This window comes from Mauremys mutica, chromosome 8 (genome assembly GCF_020497125.1).
Source record: "Mauremys mutica isolate MM-2020 ecotype Southern chromosome 8, ASM2049712v1, whole genome shotgun sequence".
In the NCBI taxonomy this organism is placed as follows: domain Eukaryota; kingdom Metazoa; phylum Chordata; order Testudines; family Geoemydidae; genus Mauremys; species Mauremys mutica.
The window spans coordinates 25,294,766-25,310,307 of NC_059079.1; the positions used below are offsets into that span (position 1 = coordinate 25,294,766).

A 15,542-nucleotide genomic window follows, 5' to 3' on the forward strand; every position below is an offset into this window, starting at 1 on the left:
GGTAAACCTAACTTCAGTACCAGACAAACTGGTTGAAGCTATAGTAAAGAACAGAATTATAAGACACATAAACAAACCCGATAAGTTGGGAAAGAGTCACCACAGCTTTTGTAAAGGGAAATCATGCCTCACCAATCCATTAGAAATCTTTGAGGGAGGTCAACAAATACGTGGACAAGAGTGATCACGTAGATACAGTGTACTTGCGCTATCAGACACCCTTTGACATGGTCCCTAATCAAAAGCTTTTAAGCAAAGTAATCAGTCATGGGATAAGAGGGAAGGTCCTCTCATGGATTAGTAACTGGTTAAAAGATAGGAAACAAAGTGTAGGAATAAATGGTCAATTTTCACAATGGAAAGAGGTAAACAGGGATGGGGAGGGTGCCCCCAAGGATCTGTATTGGGACCTATCTTGTTCAACGTATTTATAAATGATTTGGGAAAAGGGGGCAAATGGTGTGAAAATCTGCAGATGACACAAAAACACTCAAGATAGTCCAAAGCTGACTGCAAAGAGTTACAAAGGGCTCTAACTAGACTGGGTGATAAAATGGCAGATGAAATTCAATATTGATAAGTGCAAAATAATGCACATTGGGAAACATAGTTCCAAGTATACAAACAAAAGAATGGAGTCTAAATTAGCTGTTATCACTCAAAAAAGATATGGTGGCATCATTGTGGATAGTTCTCTGAAAACATCTGCTCAATGTGCAGCAGCAGTCAAAAAAGCAAACAGAAGGTCATGAACTATTAGGAAAGGAATAGATAAGACAGAAAATATTATAATGCCTCTATACAAACCTATTGTACGCCCACACCTTGAATACTGCATGCAGTTTCTGGTGGACCCATCTCTCTCTCTCTCTCTCTCTCTATATATATATATATATAAGAATTGGAAAAAAGGTACAGAGAAGGGCAACAAAAATATTAGGAGTATGGAACACCTTCCATACAATGAGAGATTAAAAAGACTGGGACTGTTCAGTTTAGAGAAGAGATCATTAAGGGGGAGGACAGGATAGAGGTCTATAAAATTATGAATGGTGTGAAGAAAGTGAATAAGAAAGTGTTATATTTACACCATCACATAAACACAAGATCCAGGAGCCATCCAATGAAATTAATAGTCAGCAAGTTTAAAACAAACGTAAGGAAGCACCTCTTCACACAACACACAGTCTACCAGTGGAACTAGTTGCCAGGAGATGAAGGGAAGGGCAAAAGCATAACTAGGTTCAAAAAAGAATTAGATAAGTTCCATAGAAGGCAGGACCATCAATGGCTATTAGCCAAGATGGTCAGGGATGCAACCCCACGCTCTGGGTGTTCCTAAGCCTCTGACTACCAGTCTGGGACTGCACAATAAGACATGGATCATTAGATAATAGCCTTGTTCTGTTAATTCCCTCTGAAGCATCTGGCACCAGCAACTGTCAGAAGACAGGATACTGGGATAAATGGACCATTGGTATCAGGGGTGGCTCCAGGCACCAGCGCTCCAAGCGCATGCTTGGGGCGGCAAGCCGTGGGGGACGCTCTGCCGGTCGCCGCTAGGGCAGCAGGCAGAGTGCCTTCGGCGGCTTGCCTGCGGAGGGTCCGCTGGTCCCGTGGCTTCGGCGGAAGAAGCCGCGGGACCAGTGGACCCTCCGTGCTTGGGGCGGCAAAATGTCTAGAGCCGCCCCTGATTGGTATGACCCAATTGGACCGTTCTTATGTTCTTACAGTTGGCATTCTATTCCTGTATAGGAGCACCTGAAAAGGAACTCTGCATTTATGAGATACCTTTCCCAGGAAGTAATTTCAGTCTGTACTTTCCAGGCCCAGTTTACAAGAACAATCTAGAAATTGCAGGGCTCATCTTATAAGCCATTTCTGTAGTTGCAACCACCACAATTACCAATTGTTTCAAGAAATTAGAGCCTGAATCTGAACCAAGTCCCTTCAGTGTCCCTGAAAACACATTAGAGGAGTAAAAATGGAAGAACACAGTAATAATGTCCTCCTTACAACACAGCACTGCAATATCTGGATAAAAAGTTAGAGAGATCATTTTATAGTGTCCAGTTTTGGATATTTTCTAGTCTCAAGGCCCCATTGTTATGGATCATGTATGTATTTTGTGATCACAGAGGTAATGACTGCACTGATAGATATGATTGTTAAATTGAATTGCATACCTAATATGTTAATACTATTGCTTATAATACTTTCAGAACCCAGTTCTCTGCTCTGGTATGCCAGGTTCATATCAATGGAATTACATAGGTGTAACCGGAGAGTCGAGTCAAATCCGACCTGTGTATCTCTGCATGTCTTGTCGGGGTGCAAGTACTGTTACTAGGGGACATTTTGATTGAATTAATTCATTATGGCTGAAATTCAACCTTTGCTGCACCACTAAACAGGCTTTGTGAGGGAAAGATATCAGGGATGGGTGAGTAGGATATTGAAAGGGGGCCTCTGATGGCTGCTCATCCAAAAGCAATTGGATTCTCCTTTGTATCATCTACTCAGTGGCTTCCAGATGCTGGATCTGCATAAGCACAGCTCTTGTGGCTCCATTCCTGGCCCGTCCCTGGAGACCCCTCCTCAGCAGCTTACTGGGGAGCTAATGCAGAACTCTTCTCTGCAGTGTGTGGGAGTAGAGGGCTTCATCCTTCCCCACTGAAGTCATGGGGGGCTGTGTCAGGGGCTTTCTCCCTCTTACACAGTACTTAATGGGCAGCTTCAAATGTGTGGGAGGCTCTGCATGAGATCTCCATAAGAGGTAGACTTCATCCTTTGCTAACATTATGTATTAATCAAAAATGCATCTGCACTAAACTGTGTGCAAAGCATGTTTTCATTTTACATTATTTCTATTGCATAGAGATTAAAGCTATAAGAGTGCATTAAAAAAACTAGAAAATTTTCTCTCATTTTTATACCTTTTATCACTGGAGCTTACTTTTGTATTTTCCTCATTCAAGCATACAGTTGTGGGTGTGTGTATATATTTTCTCCCTTTAAAGTCTGTAGTAAATTCATTTTTATATTAAAAAGTTTAAATTGTTCTTACAAAATAATTTCTTCAAGCTTGTATGCTTTGATCTAATCTGTGGCACAGTTTTAGTTAAAATGGTTGTGGTTCTAAAAGATTATGAGTATTAGGAAGAAGAAATAAGAAGATGTGAAGTTGTGAAAATTATCTTCAACCTTCAGCTTGCTTTTCCCAGGTTTAAAATGCCCTTTCTTCCATAACCCAATCTAGCAAACTTCTGACCCACTCCTTTTCATGTACAGTCATCAATCTAATAAATAATAAATAATAATAATTAATCCTTAGATAGGATCAATAATGCCACTGGTTATACTTCAGAATTCTAATGGAACCTTAATATTAATAAGCAAATACCTTAGGCAATAGTGTTACTATTTAAGCAAACAGAGAGGAACATAGCTTGTACTCTTGATGATAAAGACCTGAGCTTCTTGCGTTTAGCTATTATTACAGTAGATTTAAAGACCAAAGATCTGTTTGAAACAATGCACCCAGAGGTAGATAATCCATCAGCACAGAACCAGTTCTGTTCTTAATCATTTACATGTTGTCTCAAAAGCATATTACATTATAATCCCAAACCACAAATCTCCTAGGGCTCCATTCATAAAAGCAGAAAGCACCATTTACAGTACATGGGTTTTCCTGTTGACTAAGAATGTAATGTTTCTGAGTAAGAATTAGAGCTGTGGTGAGCTGTTCATTAGAGATTTGAACTCTGGTGTACAAATCCCTTTAGGCTTGCTTGGAAAAGCCTGTGAACTCCCTGCCATCAGTTAGTTAGGCTCAGGATTAAAGGCAAGTTTGAAAGCTGCCGGTATATATAGTTCTATATCTGAAGATTCTGTTGCTCTATCTCTTTATGTCAGAACAAAAAGTAGCCTTTCCTTTTCAAGGTACTTAACTGTTTTGTGTTTTTTCTCAGAGAGATTTCTCTGTTGATTTTAAATTAATTAATCTTTCTCTGGAACAGCAACCTTGGAAAGCCTTATGGAAAGAAACAGGGTTTACTAATTAAAAAGGTAATTCCAAGTCCTCATTGCCTTGGAAAGAACATATATTTGTTACATTCCCTGCACCTAGCACACTATTTGGGAAGGAGGAACAACAAGAATGGAAATAATGCCATCAGTATCCATTCCACAGAACTTAGTACTGACTTCATCTCCTAAATCAAGCATTTCATAAGATATTTTCTATTTTCTCCTTGGAGAGTTATGTGGGTTGAGGTTTTCCAAGTAGAGCAGGCAAATTAGCTAATCCCCTGAAGTACTTTGAAAACATTCCTGTGTATTTCACTTCTTAATTTCCGTTACTACCCAATCAAAACTATCAAAAAGTCACACAGCAGGAAAAGAGTCCACTGTGAATGGAGTACATTCCCTCATGGATTTAGTAGTGTGTGCACACATGGTTATTAACAGATAATCATCAATGTGTAAGAATATTGTTAAAATAAACAGTGTCAGAAAGCACTTTCATTGCACAGGCAACCACAACAAAACAATTTTTGATCTGATATCCTGACCTGCTACAGCCATGTTGTGCTGCGTCACGGATGGAAAGGGCTTGGAAACTAGTCAGAGTGGTCTCTCCCTGGACAGGGGAAATTATTGGGGGTGTAGAACTGACATAGTGGGTCTAACCCAGATGTGGGCAAACTACGGCCCGCGGGCCACATCCGGCCCATGGGCTCATCCTGCCCAGCCCCTGAGCTCTCGGCTGGGGAGCATAGTCCCTGGCCCCTCCCCTGCTGTTCCCCCTCCCCCGCAGCCACGCTGGGCAGCGTGGGGAAGCGCAGCTGGCTCTGGCCGGTGTCGCGGCTGCGAGCTCCTGCTGCTGGTAAGGGGTCAGGGAGCAGGGAGGTTGGGTAAGGGAGCGGGGGGTCTTGAGGGGCAGTCAGGGAGGAGGGGGCAGTTGGATGGGGCAGAGGTTCTGGGGTGGTGGTCTGGGGATGGGGAACAGGGAGGGTTGGGAGTGAGAGTCCCGGGGGGCCTGAAAAGGGCCGGGGATGTGGATGAGGTTGGGAGGGCAGTCAGGGGACAGGAAGCAGAGGGGTTGGATAAGGGGGTGGGATCCCGGGGGCAGTTAGGGGAGGGGGGTCCCGGGAAGGGGTGGTCAGGGGACGAGGAGCAGAGGACGGTTGGATGGGGGTGGGAGTCCCGGGGGGCATGTCAGGGGGCAGGGGTGTGGATAGGGGTTGGGACAGTCAGGGGACAGGGAGCAGGGGGGTTGGATAGGGGGCGGGGGTCCTGGGAGGGAGTGGTCAGGGGACAAGGAGAAGGGGGGTTGGATGGGTTGATGGTCCTGAGAGGGGCTGGAAGTGGGAGGGGATGGATGGGGGCGGGGGCCAGGCTATTTGGGGAGGCCCAGCCTTCCCTACCCAGCCGTCCGTACAGTTGCAGAACCCCGATGTGGCCCTCAGGCCAAAAAGTTTGCCCACCCCTGATCTAACCCATTCCAATCTGTGCCCCATGATCTTCTTGGTATAGGGGGCATGGCAATCAGGTTTGCATTGTATATCACATAGTCTACCTACTCCTGGATGATTGGTCTGCTTTTGGGGACACAGGTGACTAGACTTAAATGAGAGCAGTTCTGATGCTACTCTAACTTACGCCAAGGGCTGAGTGGGGTCCAAAACTGGGGAGCCACAAAAGTGGGGTCAAGCTATCTCTGCACCTTTTCTCTTAGGCCCTGCACCAAGCACAGCTCAGTTGGACCTGAGAATTGAAACTCGTATGTATATACTGTGACGATTTCTATATTTAGATCCCATAGTTTTATAGACTGGAGTTCTGGATACTAACAGTGAATTAATCTAAGGCATAGCGCTGACAAGAAATTAATGATTAAAGGAAAAACTGATACCCTCCCCTGGAGATATGAGCAGGGGCGGCTCTACAAATTTGGCCGCCCCAAGCAGTCATGCCCGGGAGGCGCCCCCGAGCCGCGGGAGCAGCGGACCTCCCGCGGGCATGACTGCGGAGGGTCCGCTGGTCGCGCGGCTCGGCTGGACCTCCCGCAGCTGCGGGCGGTTCGCTGGTCCGGCAGCTCCGGTTGAGCTGCCGCAGGCATCCCTGCGGGAGGTCCAGCCGAGCCGCAGGACCAGTGAACCGTCCGCAGTCATGCCTGCGGGATGTCCACTGGAGCCGCCGGCCGAGCGTCCCCTCCGCAGTCATGCCTGCGGCAGGTCCGCTGCTCCCGGGGCTCCGGTGGACCTCCCGCAGGCATGACTGCGGCAGGTCCGCCGGCCCAGCCTGCCGCCCCCCCGGGAAAGGGCCGCCCCAGGCGGGTGCTTGCCCCGCTGGGCTCTGGAGCCGGCCCTGGATATGAGGCACAGGAATGGAAAGAACAAAGAAATGTGGACCTTGTAAGTTATGCTCACAGAAGAAGTGGATAAAGTCCATAAAGGAGGCAGGGGAAATGGCATCCTAAGCCTGTAAAGCCCTATGATCTAGAAGACAGGAGAAAACCGAGTCTTAGTGAGGAGTTGTCTCTCCTCACTGCTCTTCTTGCCCCCTTTCAGCTCCAACAACCTGCCTTCTGCAAAATATACTTTTGCACTACTCTGATCCTGGAGTTACTCTCCACTGGTCTGCTTCCCATGTAGAAGTTAGAATGACTTGAAATTTGCCTATGGTTTCAGTGCTAGGCTTGGAAGGGACGGGTGAGTGGGGGTTATATTGTCCTGAGGGCGATTGTCCTGTATCTGGTAGAGTTGTTGGAACGATGCACAGCTAGCATGACAGAGCTCAAGATTTGGTCCCCTAACTTCAGTGGGAATTTTGGGTACACACATAATGCAAGTAGAATTGGGCCAAAATATATCTGGTACGTTATTCAGCATTAAAGAGGTTAATATTTTCATGTACGTAGTCCTTGCTTAAACTCTTTTGCTTTCACTGTACTCATATTGAACACTGTCACTTGCTCCTTTTAAAAATCCACAACATTTATCACCAAACACATAAAAAATTAGCTAAGGGTTGTAACTGAACTGACCATCGAGGCCACAAGGCCTCCACTATACCTTCTCCTTCTTAGAGCGCCTGCTATTGTCTGATCACTGTCAATCTTCTCACATATAGTGATGCCCGATTACAGATGGAATGGTTTGTTAAACTTCAAGAACATTTCTAAGTGCTGTAAAGTACCAAAAGATGTCTTATTTAGAATGGAACATATAATACCTGCCAAATTTGCAGGTTTGAAACCACTTTCAATAAGAATTAAAAGGGCCCTCTTCCCATCTGAAATAGGGCTATCAATACTTGACTTGTCTGCCCACGTGAAATAGAGGGTTCTTGTCTTTGACATCGCAATTTAGTTTAAAATAGCTTTGATGATGACAGGGTACACAGGAAAGAAAAAACCATAAAGATGACAGTCTAATCTTCTAAGATGACCGATCACTGATAAAAGATTAAGTAACGCAACATTTCAAATACTAGATTATCTGTCTGTTGGCATAGTGTCTGTATACACCTCCTGCTGAGCCTTGCTGAGATACCACTGACATGTGAAGATGTTGCTTCTTACAGACTAAAAATGCTGCACAGAATTCCTCAAACTATCAGGTTAAAAGGAAAAAAAAAGAAGAAACAGCTCTGATCTGCCATGGAGTTTTGTTAGTCCAACATTTGTTTTCCAGGCTAGCAAAGCATTTAGATATACAGCATAGAAATAATTTAGAGACACTATAAAATAGTCTTAAATAGTCAATCCTGCCCTATAGTTAGCACTCACAGATAGACTGCCAATAGTTTAGTGATTATTAAACACCTTTTATTATCAGTTTTACGAACTATAATAAAAAGGAAAATTATACTTACAAGAATTATTAGACATGCTGGTCCTATAAAACTCCATATAAAGTTATTCTTTGTGCTGAGCCAACATCTGAAAAGTAAACAGCACAGAATGTCTTGAAATGTGCCCAACTCCTGCATATACTTCCTCTGCATTCTTACACCATATTACTAACTGAAACAGACATGTAAAACAGCAACTTACACTTCGGTAGTGCCGTAATATTTATATCCTAGCGCTGCTGAAATTCCAACCACCACTGCTGGACTCACGTAACCAAAGATATAGAAGTTCTTGTGTAAGAATCCCTTGTTGTAGATGACTCCCACAACTATAAGGTACAGGTGTATGCCTTCGATGCACATCCATGCAAAGGCAGCTAAAAGGAAATAATGGAGTAATCCAGCAGTGATTGAACAGAAGAGCTAGAAAGTCAACCAGAGAAAGCAAAGTCATAAATAGTAATTAATGTATTACCAGTACTATTACAATATATGACCGGGGGCTCTGTTTATTAATAATTATGCCAAAAGGGTATTATCACAGTCCAAATTTAACCATACTTAGAGATACTTGGCCTAAACACAAAACTAAACCTCTTCATTATTATTTTTCTGTAACAATCTGTAAAGCAAAGAAAATATATTTAACTTTTAAAATCAAGCTGTGGCTATGTCTGTGTCCCCCTGCCCAAATCACACCTATAAATGGACACTCTTGACTCCACAACTGGAGCTGACTAGTCTATATATTGAGCTGAATATGCACAATGCATTTTTACTTTAGATACCAAAATTAAATTGCCTGGCAAATCATTATTTAAAGTTTTATTTTAAAGCATATGGACATGCTTTTAGTAAACAATGCTTGTAAAATTACACTCCTCAGTCAATCAATACTGGAGAGCTGTTTCAGGAATTTCAAATGATATTTTTCAAACAATTTAAAATACTGTTCTACAATACGTGAGAAAAGAGACGATGCTTTTCAGCAACTGTCCATTATTAAAATGATGTCAAGCTAATTAAAAAATCATAATTATTAAATCTTACATGTACATAGCAACTTTCACCTGAGAATCTCAAGGTGCTAAAGAGGTCTTTTTACATCACTGAGGTGGATTACACAAGGATTACTTCACAACCCCCACCTCCCCTGAGACTCAGCCACCTCTGGTGTGTGGTACACAGCAATGCTAACCAGCAGTTTAAGGCAGGATTTGAAGAATACCATATTCACTTGAAACTACACGATAATTTAGGTAGGCAGAATTATAGTCTTCCCAGGAAGCAGGGCTCAACATCCTTATTCCACTGAAGAGTGTCATGAGGTCTTAAGTGACAGTGAATGGTCAAGAGGGGGAGGGATAGTGGTTTGAGCTTTGGCCTGCTAAACCCAGGTTTGTGAGCTCAATCCTTGAGGGGGCCATTGAGGGATCTGGGGACAAACAAAAAAACTCCCACAACTGTCAGGGACAGTAGTCGGTCCTGATAGTGAAGGCAGGGGGCTGGATTCAATGACCTTTCAAGGTCCCTTCCAGTTCTATGAGATAGGTATATCTCTATATATTCTAATCACTTTTAGATCTTATCTGACAGATGGCACCTCTAGCAGCACAGTGTCTTTAACACAAGGCTGGGGCTTTGGCAGTGTTGGCTCCAGGTTTTCTGCCACCTCAAGCGGAGGGGAAAAATAAAAAAAGCCGATCAGCAGCACTTCGGCGGCAGCTCAATCGTGCCACTCCATTCTTCGGCGGCACTTCAGCCGCGGGTCCTTCACTCCCTCTCTTCCTCTTCTGAGGCACTTCGGCGGCAGCTCAAGGAGGAAGAGAGGGACTGAGGGACCCGCTGCCGAATTCCCGCCAAAGACCCGGCCGTGCTGCCCCAATAGCGGACGGAGTGCTGATCCTTTGTATTGGCCGCCCCAAGCACCTGTATCCTTAGCTGGTGCCTGGAGCCGGCCCTGGGCTTTGGTTCACGACTGACTCTGAGGGAAAAGTGCCATCCATTGATTCATCAGCATTGCTTTGTACAGCACCTAAATGCTTAGTTGGTGGAACTCTTAAAGGCCAAAACATTAGGGTTGTGAAATAGTTGAAATACCAACCACATGGAGGCCAAGTTTTCAGATAGCGTAAACTGGCAAAGCACTATTGAATTCAATGGAGCTACATCAATTAATGTGGCTCTATTTCTTGAACTAAAGCAAAGTAAAATAAAATAAAATACACACTAAAACACAATAAAAACACTTTGTATTCACCATAAGTAATGTGGAGACTAAGATGTCAATAGCACTAGAACATTCATATTAACATCAGAAAATATTGTATGCTATATAGAAAATGGTACTTTATACTGTGTATTTACTTTGCAAATGTAAAAATCAAGGAATGACAAGGGCTACGCACCTTATTATTGTTCATATTAATTCCAACAAGAAAGATAAGTTCTGCCAGGAAAAGACTGCAGCAGAGATTTTTGTGAATTGTCGTTCTAGTGCTTTGAATTTCACTGAAGAACCAGAAGGTAAAAATGCACATGGAGAGGCAAATCAACGAAATAATTATTCCTAGCTGAGTGATTCTTGTAAGGATGTTATAATTTGTAACACCCTGGGGAAAAATTATATTATAATAGTTAAGAGAATAACTGTGTACCTTGTCAAAAAAGCATCATTCTATAATATAGTCCCTTTTACCTTTTTGGAAAACATACATCAAAAATGTTTGTAGGGTTGCAGTGCAAATGCACACTTTTGATAATCTCAAAAGTATTTTTTCTGAGGCAGATATAATGCTCAGTAAAACCAACAATATGTATTTCAACGTTCTTAACACCAGTGATGTGTTATTTCCTTGCATAATATCATCTTAGTATTGATATCTGGTAATATGACTTTAAAAAAATCTGATCTATTACTAAATGACAAACATATTGGCAACAGAAAATGTATTAATACATGACATTAAAATATTACCTCATCAGTGACTCATTCATATTTGCCTACGTAGCAAAGGGCATCACTTTTCTTCAATGTCAACATGAGCAATAAAAGACTTGGAAATTACAATTGCTTAAATCAAATGCTAGTTCAAGATACATAGTATGGAAACAGTCTAAAATATTATGGGCTACTTTTAATGATTATGTGCACGTATTTTCTGTGCAGAAGGACAGTTACATTGGCTACTTGGTATTCAGCAAAAAGAACCTCTGAAATACGTGACTGCATAAGGGCAGGCTGTGGCTGGCCATAAAGTATATCTAAGTATGAATTCTAAATACAGGCCCAGAGATTATCCTCTTTTTAAAATAAACTATATAAGGACCCCTCAAAAGTCTTACATTTGAACGGAAGACTTAAGATGCTATTTAGCAACTAAGAAGCACCCTCTATCAGTATGAAGTGCACAGTGTGGAAGAATTGTCTCAGCACAACGTATTCATGCTAAAGCTCTTCTTATCACCAATTCTGATGCCTAAAAAAGCTGCCTCCTGAGGGTAAACCTAGGCTCCTATATATATATATATCCTGTATGGATTCCAAAAACCTTAGGAGCCTTTTAATGCAAGTGGGGCACAAAGTGAGGGGGCATTTTCACAATTCTGTGATGTATGTGAGGGTCCCTGTTTTAATGTTCATGAACTCAGTCCTGCCTTGCTATTCCTATGCAATTTTCCGACAATGTTATTGCAACTCAGGGGATACATTTAAATGAGACATTCTAGATTTTTAGATACTAAGACGAATGTATGACAAAAAAGCATTGTGAACAAAATCCCAGGCCATATGGTTGCTGACCACTTCAGATACCAGTTAAATCCCATTGTAGCCTTGAAGTGGGTTTTGAACTAAAGAACAACAGACTGCAAGTTTGGAACAAGATTCTTTGCTGCATCACTGTCCTGTCATACTGCAAAATGGACACAAAGAAATTCAGGCAGAAATGGGAGGAATTGTGTTTGCACTGTTCACAATAAATTGTGTGTTTGCTGAATAAGGAAAAAGAGATGGAGTGAAAATGGGGGTGGGGGTGGGGAATGGCAATAAATGATATTAGTGGCAATGAAAAAAAAACACATTAAATGAGATCTAAGTATCTGGTAAAACACTAAGTGAAAAATAGCACTTACAACAGAGCTGCCTGAAGACATCAAAATAGCAAAATGAGTCAGATGATTACATTTGCATGAGGTATGAGTAGTGTTGGAATGTGTCAGCTCACAGCCTTCGGTAGACCAGTTGCCATTCATTGTGTCTGCTGAGTAGTTCCAAAATGCACATTTAATATCCTTATCTGCAGTCTGCAAGAGAGATAAGATGTTTTACTGATGGTGAAAGGCAGACACTTTCCATCAAGAGACTCTTGTTACATTAGCCAGAACAATTCATTAAAAATTGTATTTTACTGAACGAAGGTTCAGGAAAAAAAACCAAACCAAAACAAGACACAACCCGCCCCCCACTCCAAACCAACCTTCAGAACATAAAACAAAACATAAAAACAAACAAACCTATCCCAAGCAATTAAAAATAGCACAACATTGAAATACCTGATTCACCTAGATAACAGCAAACTAAACAAGCTGGACTGATCCAACTATCCAACCTTCCTGGCATTTACAAAGGTGTCAGAATCTTATATCTGGTACACAACTATATATATGTACATGCATCTGAATGGAACAACTTGCAACATTACAGCCACATTGCTGCCCCTATCCTACCCAATAGAACAGCTTGGTTTCATTCTTTCCTTCTCATTTCCTCCCTCTTCATTTGCAGCCCTAAGGCAGCATGGTTCTTTTCTGTTCTATCACACTGAATACCTTGGGCACTTGTAAAGCAACCTGGGGTGCCTCCATCTACAAGTAATGTGAACTAGAAAAAGACTTTAGGCTTAGCTCACTGCTCATAAATGATCTTGTGTTGCAATAGTCACAGCACAGGGAAAAATAACAGATTTGTCCTATACATTTTATAAGTCCAGCCAGAGGGTCAGGTGGGTGGGGAGGAGGAGGAGAGGAGGAGGGAGCCAGGGGTTAGTGGATACTTAAGGCCATTTCTGGCTCAACATCAATGCACTGACATCAAATATGATACTGGCAACTGCCAAGACCTTATTATTATTTGTATTGTGGTAGGACCTCGGAGTGCCAGTCATGACATGCCATGGGCCAGGGCCCTGATGTGCTACACGTGCTAATGTGCACAGAACAAAAAGCTTCTGCAGTCACTTATCCTGTGCAAATCTGCTTCAAGCTGATTTGAAGTGTTTCCCTTTTATGGCTCTAATCATCTGACAAACTGTTTGCGAGATTATCCTAAATACAGAAAGGTCAGAAGCTGGAAGGATTCTCTGATCACATTTATAACTTTTTGCTCACAATTAGTCCAGTGACTCTGTAGTTATTACTGTTGACATACTCTAGAAACATTTTCCCATGGTAGCCAACATATCCTGTAGGTACAGTTATATCACATCAAATAATTACAGTACTGTTTTCCTTTCTTCAGATGTTGATTAAAAAAAAATCTTACCTTGATGTACTTTAAAGTAAATGTTATTTTCTCAAGCTCATAGAGTGTAGGTGGATTTGAATTAATTGCAACAGCAATAACTGATGAGCTTACTGTCTCTCTCTGCTCTGAACTATCTTTCGATGAGGAGTTTTTAGATGATGAAAGCAAAGAACCAATATTGCTATACCTCAGAAACACAACTGCAACAGTGCCTATCAATCAAACAGACTGTGTTTAGTAGTTTGTGGGGTTTTTTTTATAGTAGAACAAAATTGAAGACATTAAGAAAACAATAAACAATAGACATTATTACTGCTATTGCATAAAATATGCAAAACAGATGGAATCTTCATGGAATACTTATAAAAATGTTTTAGAGACAATGAAATATAGCCTTACTTAAAACAATGTAATGTCCACTGGAATTAAAAATGTGTGTTTATATTGGATATTCTAACAGGATAGATGCACGTTTTTTTCTGGAGCAATGTATACTTGCAGCAATACTACCTCCGGCTGCAGGTCAGGTGTCAGATCTTGTAAGATAAACAATGTTAATTATGGGGGATGAAATCCTGGCCCCAGTTTTAAGTTAATGGGAGTTTGGCCATTGATTTTACTGCACCCAGGATTTCGTGCCTGGTCAGTAACTGGATAGGAGACATGCAAGGCACAGAAACCCACAGTAATACGTAGGATGCTTCCTCCTGAGTCAGGATTGATACCATGCCCTTCTGTGGTGTTTGGGAGTGAGGTTTTGATTGGCTGAAAACCCAGGTAAAGACAGAGAAAGAGCTCAAGGTTGGTTTTGCCAGATTTGGGGCATTAGTTCTGGTGTTCTGGCAAAATTCTAATTTCTTATTATCCGTATTTCAGTGACACCATAAGGCCCCAGCTAAGCTAGGGCCCCATTATGCTAAGTGCTGTCCAAACACATAGTAAGAGAATCCCTGCCCCGATAAGCTTACAAACTAAATAGACAAGATACACAGAGCTACAGAGATTTGTGAAGTGACTTGCCCAAGGTCACCCAGCAGATCTATGGCTGAGCCAGAGATAGAGCCCAGGTTTTCTAAATCCCAGAAGCCAGTGCCCTGTGCATTACACTACACCAGCGGTTCTCAAAACTTCCTTACACCGTGACCCCCTTCTGACAACAAAAATTACTACACAATCAAGGGTAGGGTCGGGGTGGGGCTGTAACCTGAGCTCCACCTCCTAGGGCTTAAGCTGAAGCCTGAGCCCCACCGCCCAGGGCTTCAGCCCCAGGCCTCAGCATGTTTAACGCCAGCCCTGGCAACCACATTAAAATGGGGTCGCAACCTACTTTGAGGTCCCAACCCACAGTTTGAGAAGAGCGGCACTACACTATTGCTCACAGATCATGTAGGTACATTATGCCTGCCAAAATTCTCCACCTTGCTTCAGCTAGACATTTTTTCTTCACTGTCTGTCCTAAAGTGTTATACAGTGGTGCTATATGCTATTACACAGCTGTTGTGTTTCAATTTAGGGGGATAGTATGAGGGGATTTCACAAAATGGTATATTATCCCTCTAGGTTCTCAATATAGCCACCATCACTTTTGTACATCTCTGTGTGGTACTCCCACCACTGCAATCAGGGTAACAGCTTCTTGGTTTCAAAGGACATTTGACTGGGTATTTTTCAGGAGGGGTAACTGAGTCTGCAAGTCATTCCTTCCACTTAACCCAACTCTGACAGGTTGTAAGACTTGTCTACTGTCTTGGCTTTCCCTTTGCTGAGGAGTGGGTTGAGATGCATGGGGTAGTTTTATTGTGCTGCTGATCAATTCATTCCTTGAGAGTTGGGGTCAGTCTGGATGGGCTAGTTATACTTGGATCTTACTTGACATATTTTTAATATGTCAAGTAATAACACCTCGAACTTTAAGAAATATGCTTCCTTGTAAAGTGCTTTAGATGTGCCAGTATGATCATTAGTATTTTAGTACATTTAAAACATATCGTAATAAGACATAAAAAGTGGAGGGTGGTTTCCATATAAAAACTGGCAAAAATAAGAGGCATAATATTCCCGCGGTGCATTATATAGTGGAAGCTGTAGAGCAGATAGGACCAGGGCTAGACTACAAGGTGTTACAAATGCCTTTCTCTATTGCTATCAATGTCAC

At 42.2% G+C, this 15,542-nt stretch overlaps 1 protein-coding gene across 2 annotated transcripts in view; it reads right to left on the bottom strand.

Annotated features, from left to right (window-relative positions):
* The window catches only part of ADGRL4 (adhesion G protein-coupled receptor L4), a 95,947-nt gene that overhangs the window by 15,164 nt on the left and 65,241 nt on the right, over positions 1-15,542 (bottom strand). For both annotated transcript variants that reach the window (XM_045028484.1, XM_045028485.1), the window contains exons 9-13: positions 13,406-13,599; positions 11,998-12,168; positions 10,272-10,475; positions 8,066-8,286; positions 7,885-7,951 (exon numbers count right to left, since the gene is read on the bottom strand). In XM_045028484.1, the coding sequence (XP_044884419.1) occupies positions 7,885-7,951; positions 8,066-8,286; positions 10,272-10,475; positions 11,998-12,168; positions 13,406-13,599 (857 nt within the window). The remainder of the gene's footprint in view (positions 1-7,884; positions 7,952-8,065; positions 8,287-10,271; positions 10,476-11,997; positions 12,169-13,405; positions 13,600-15,542) is intronic.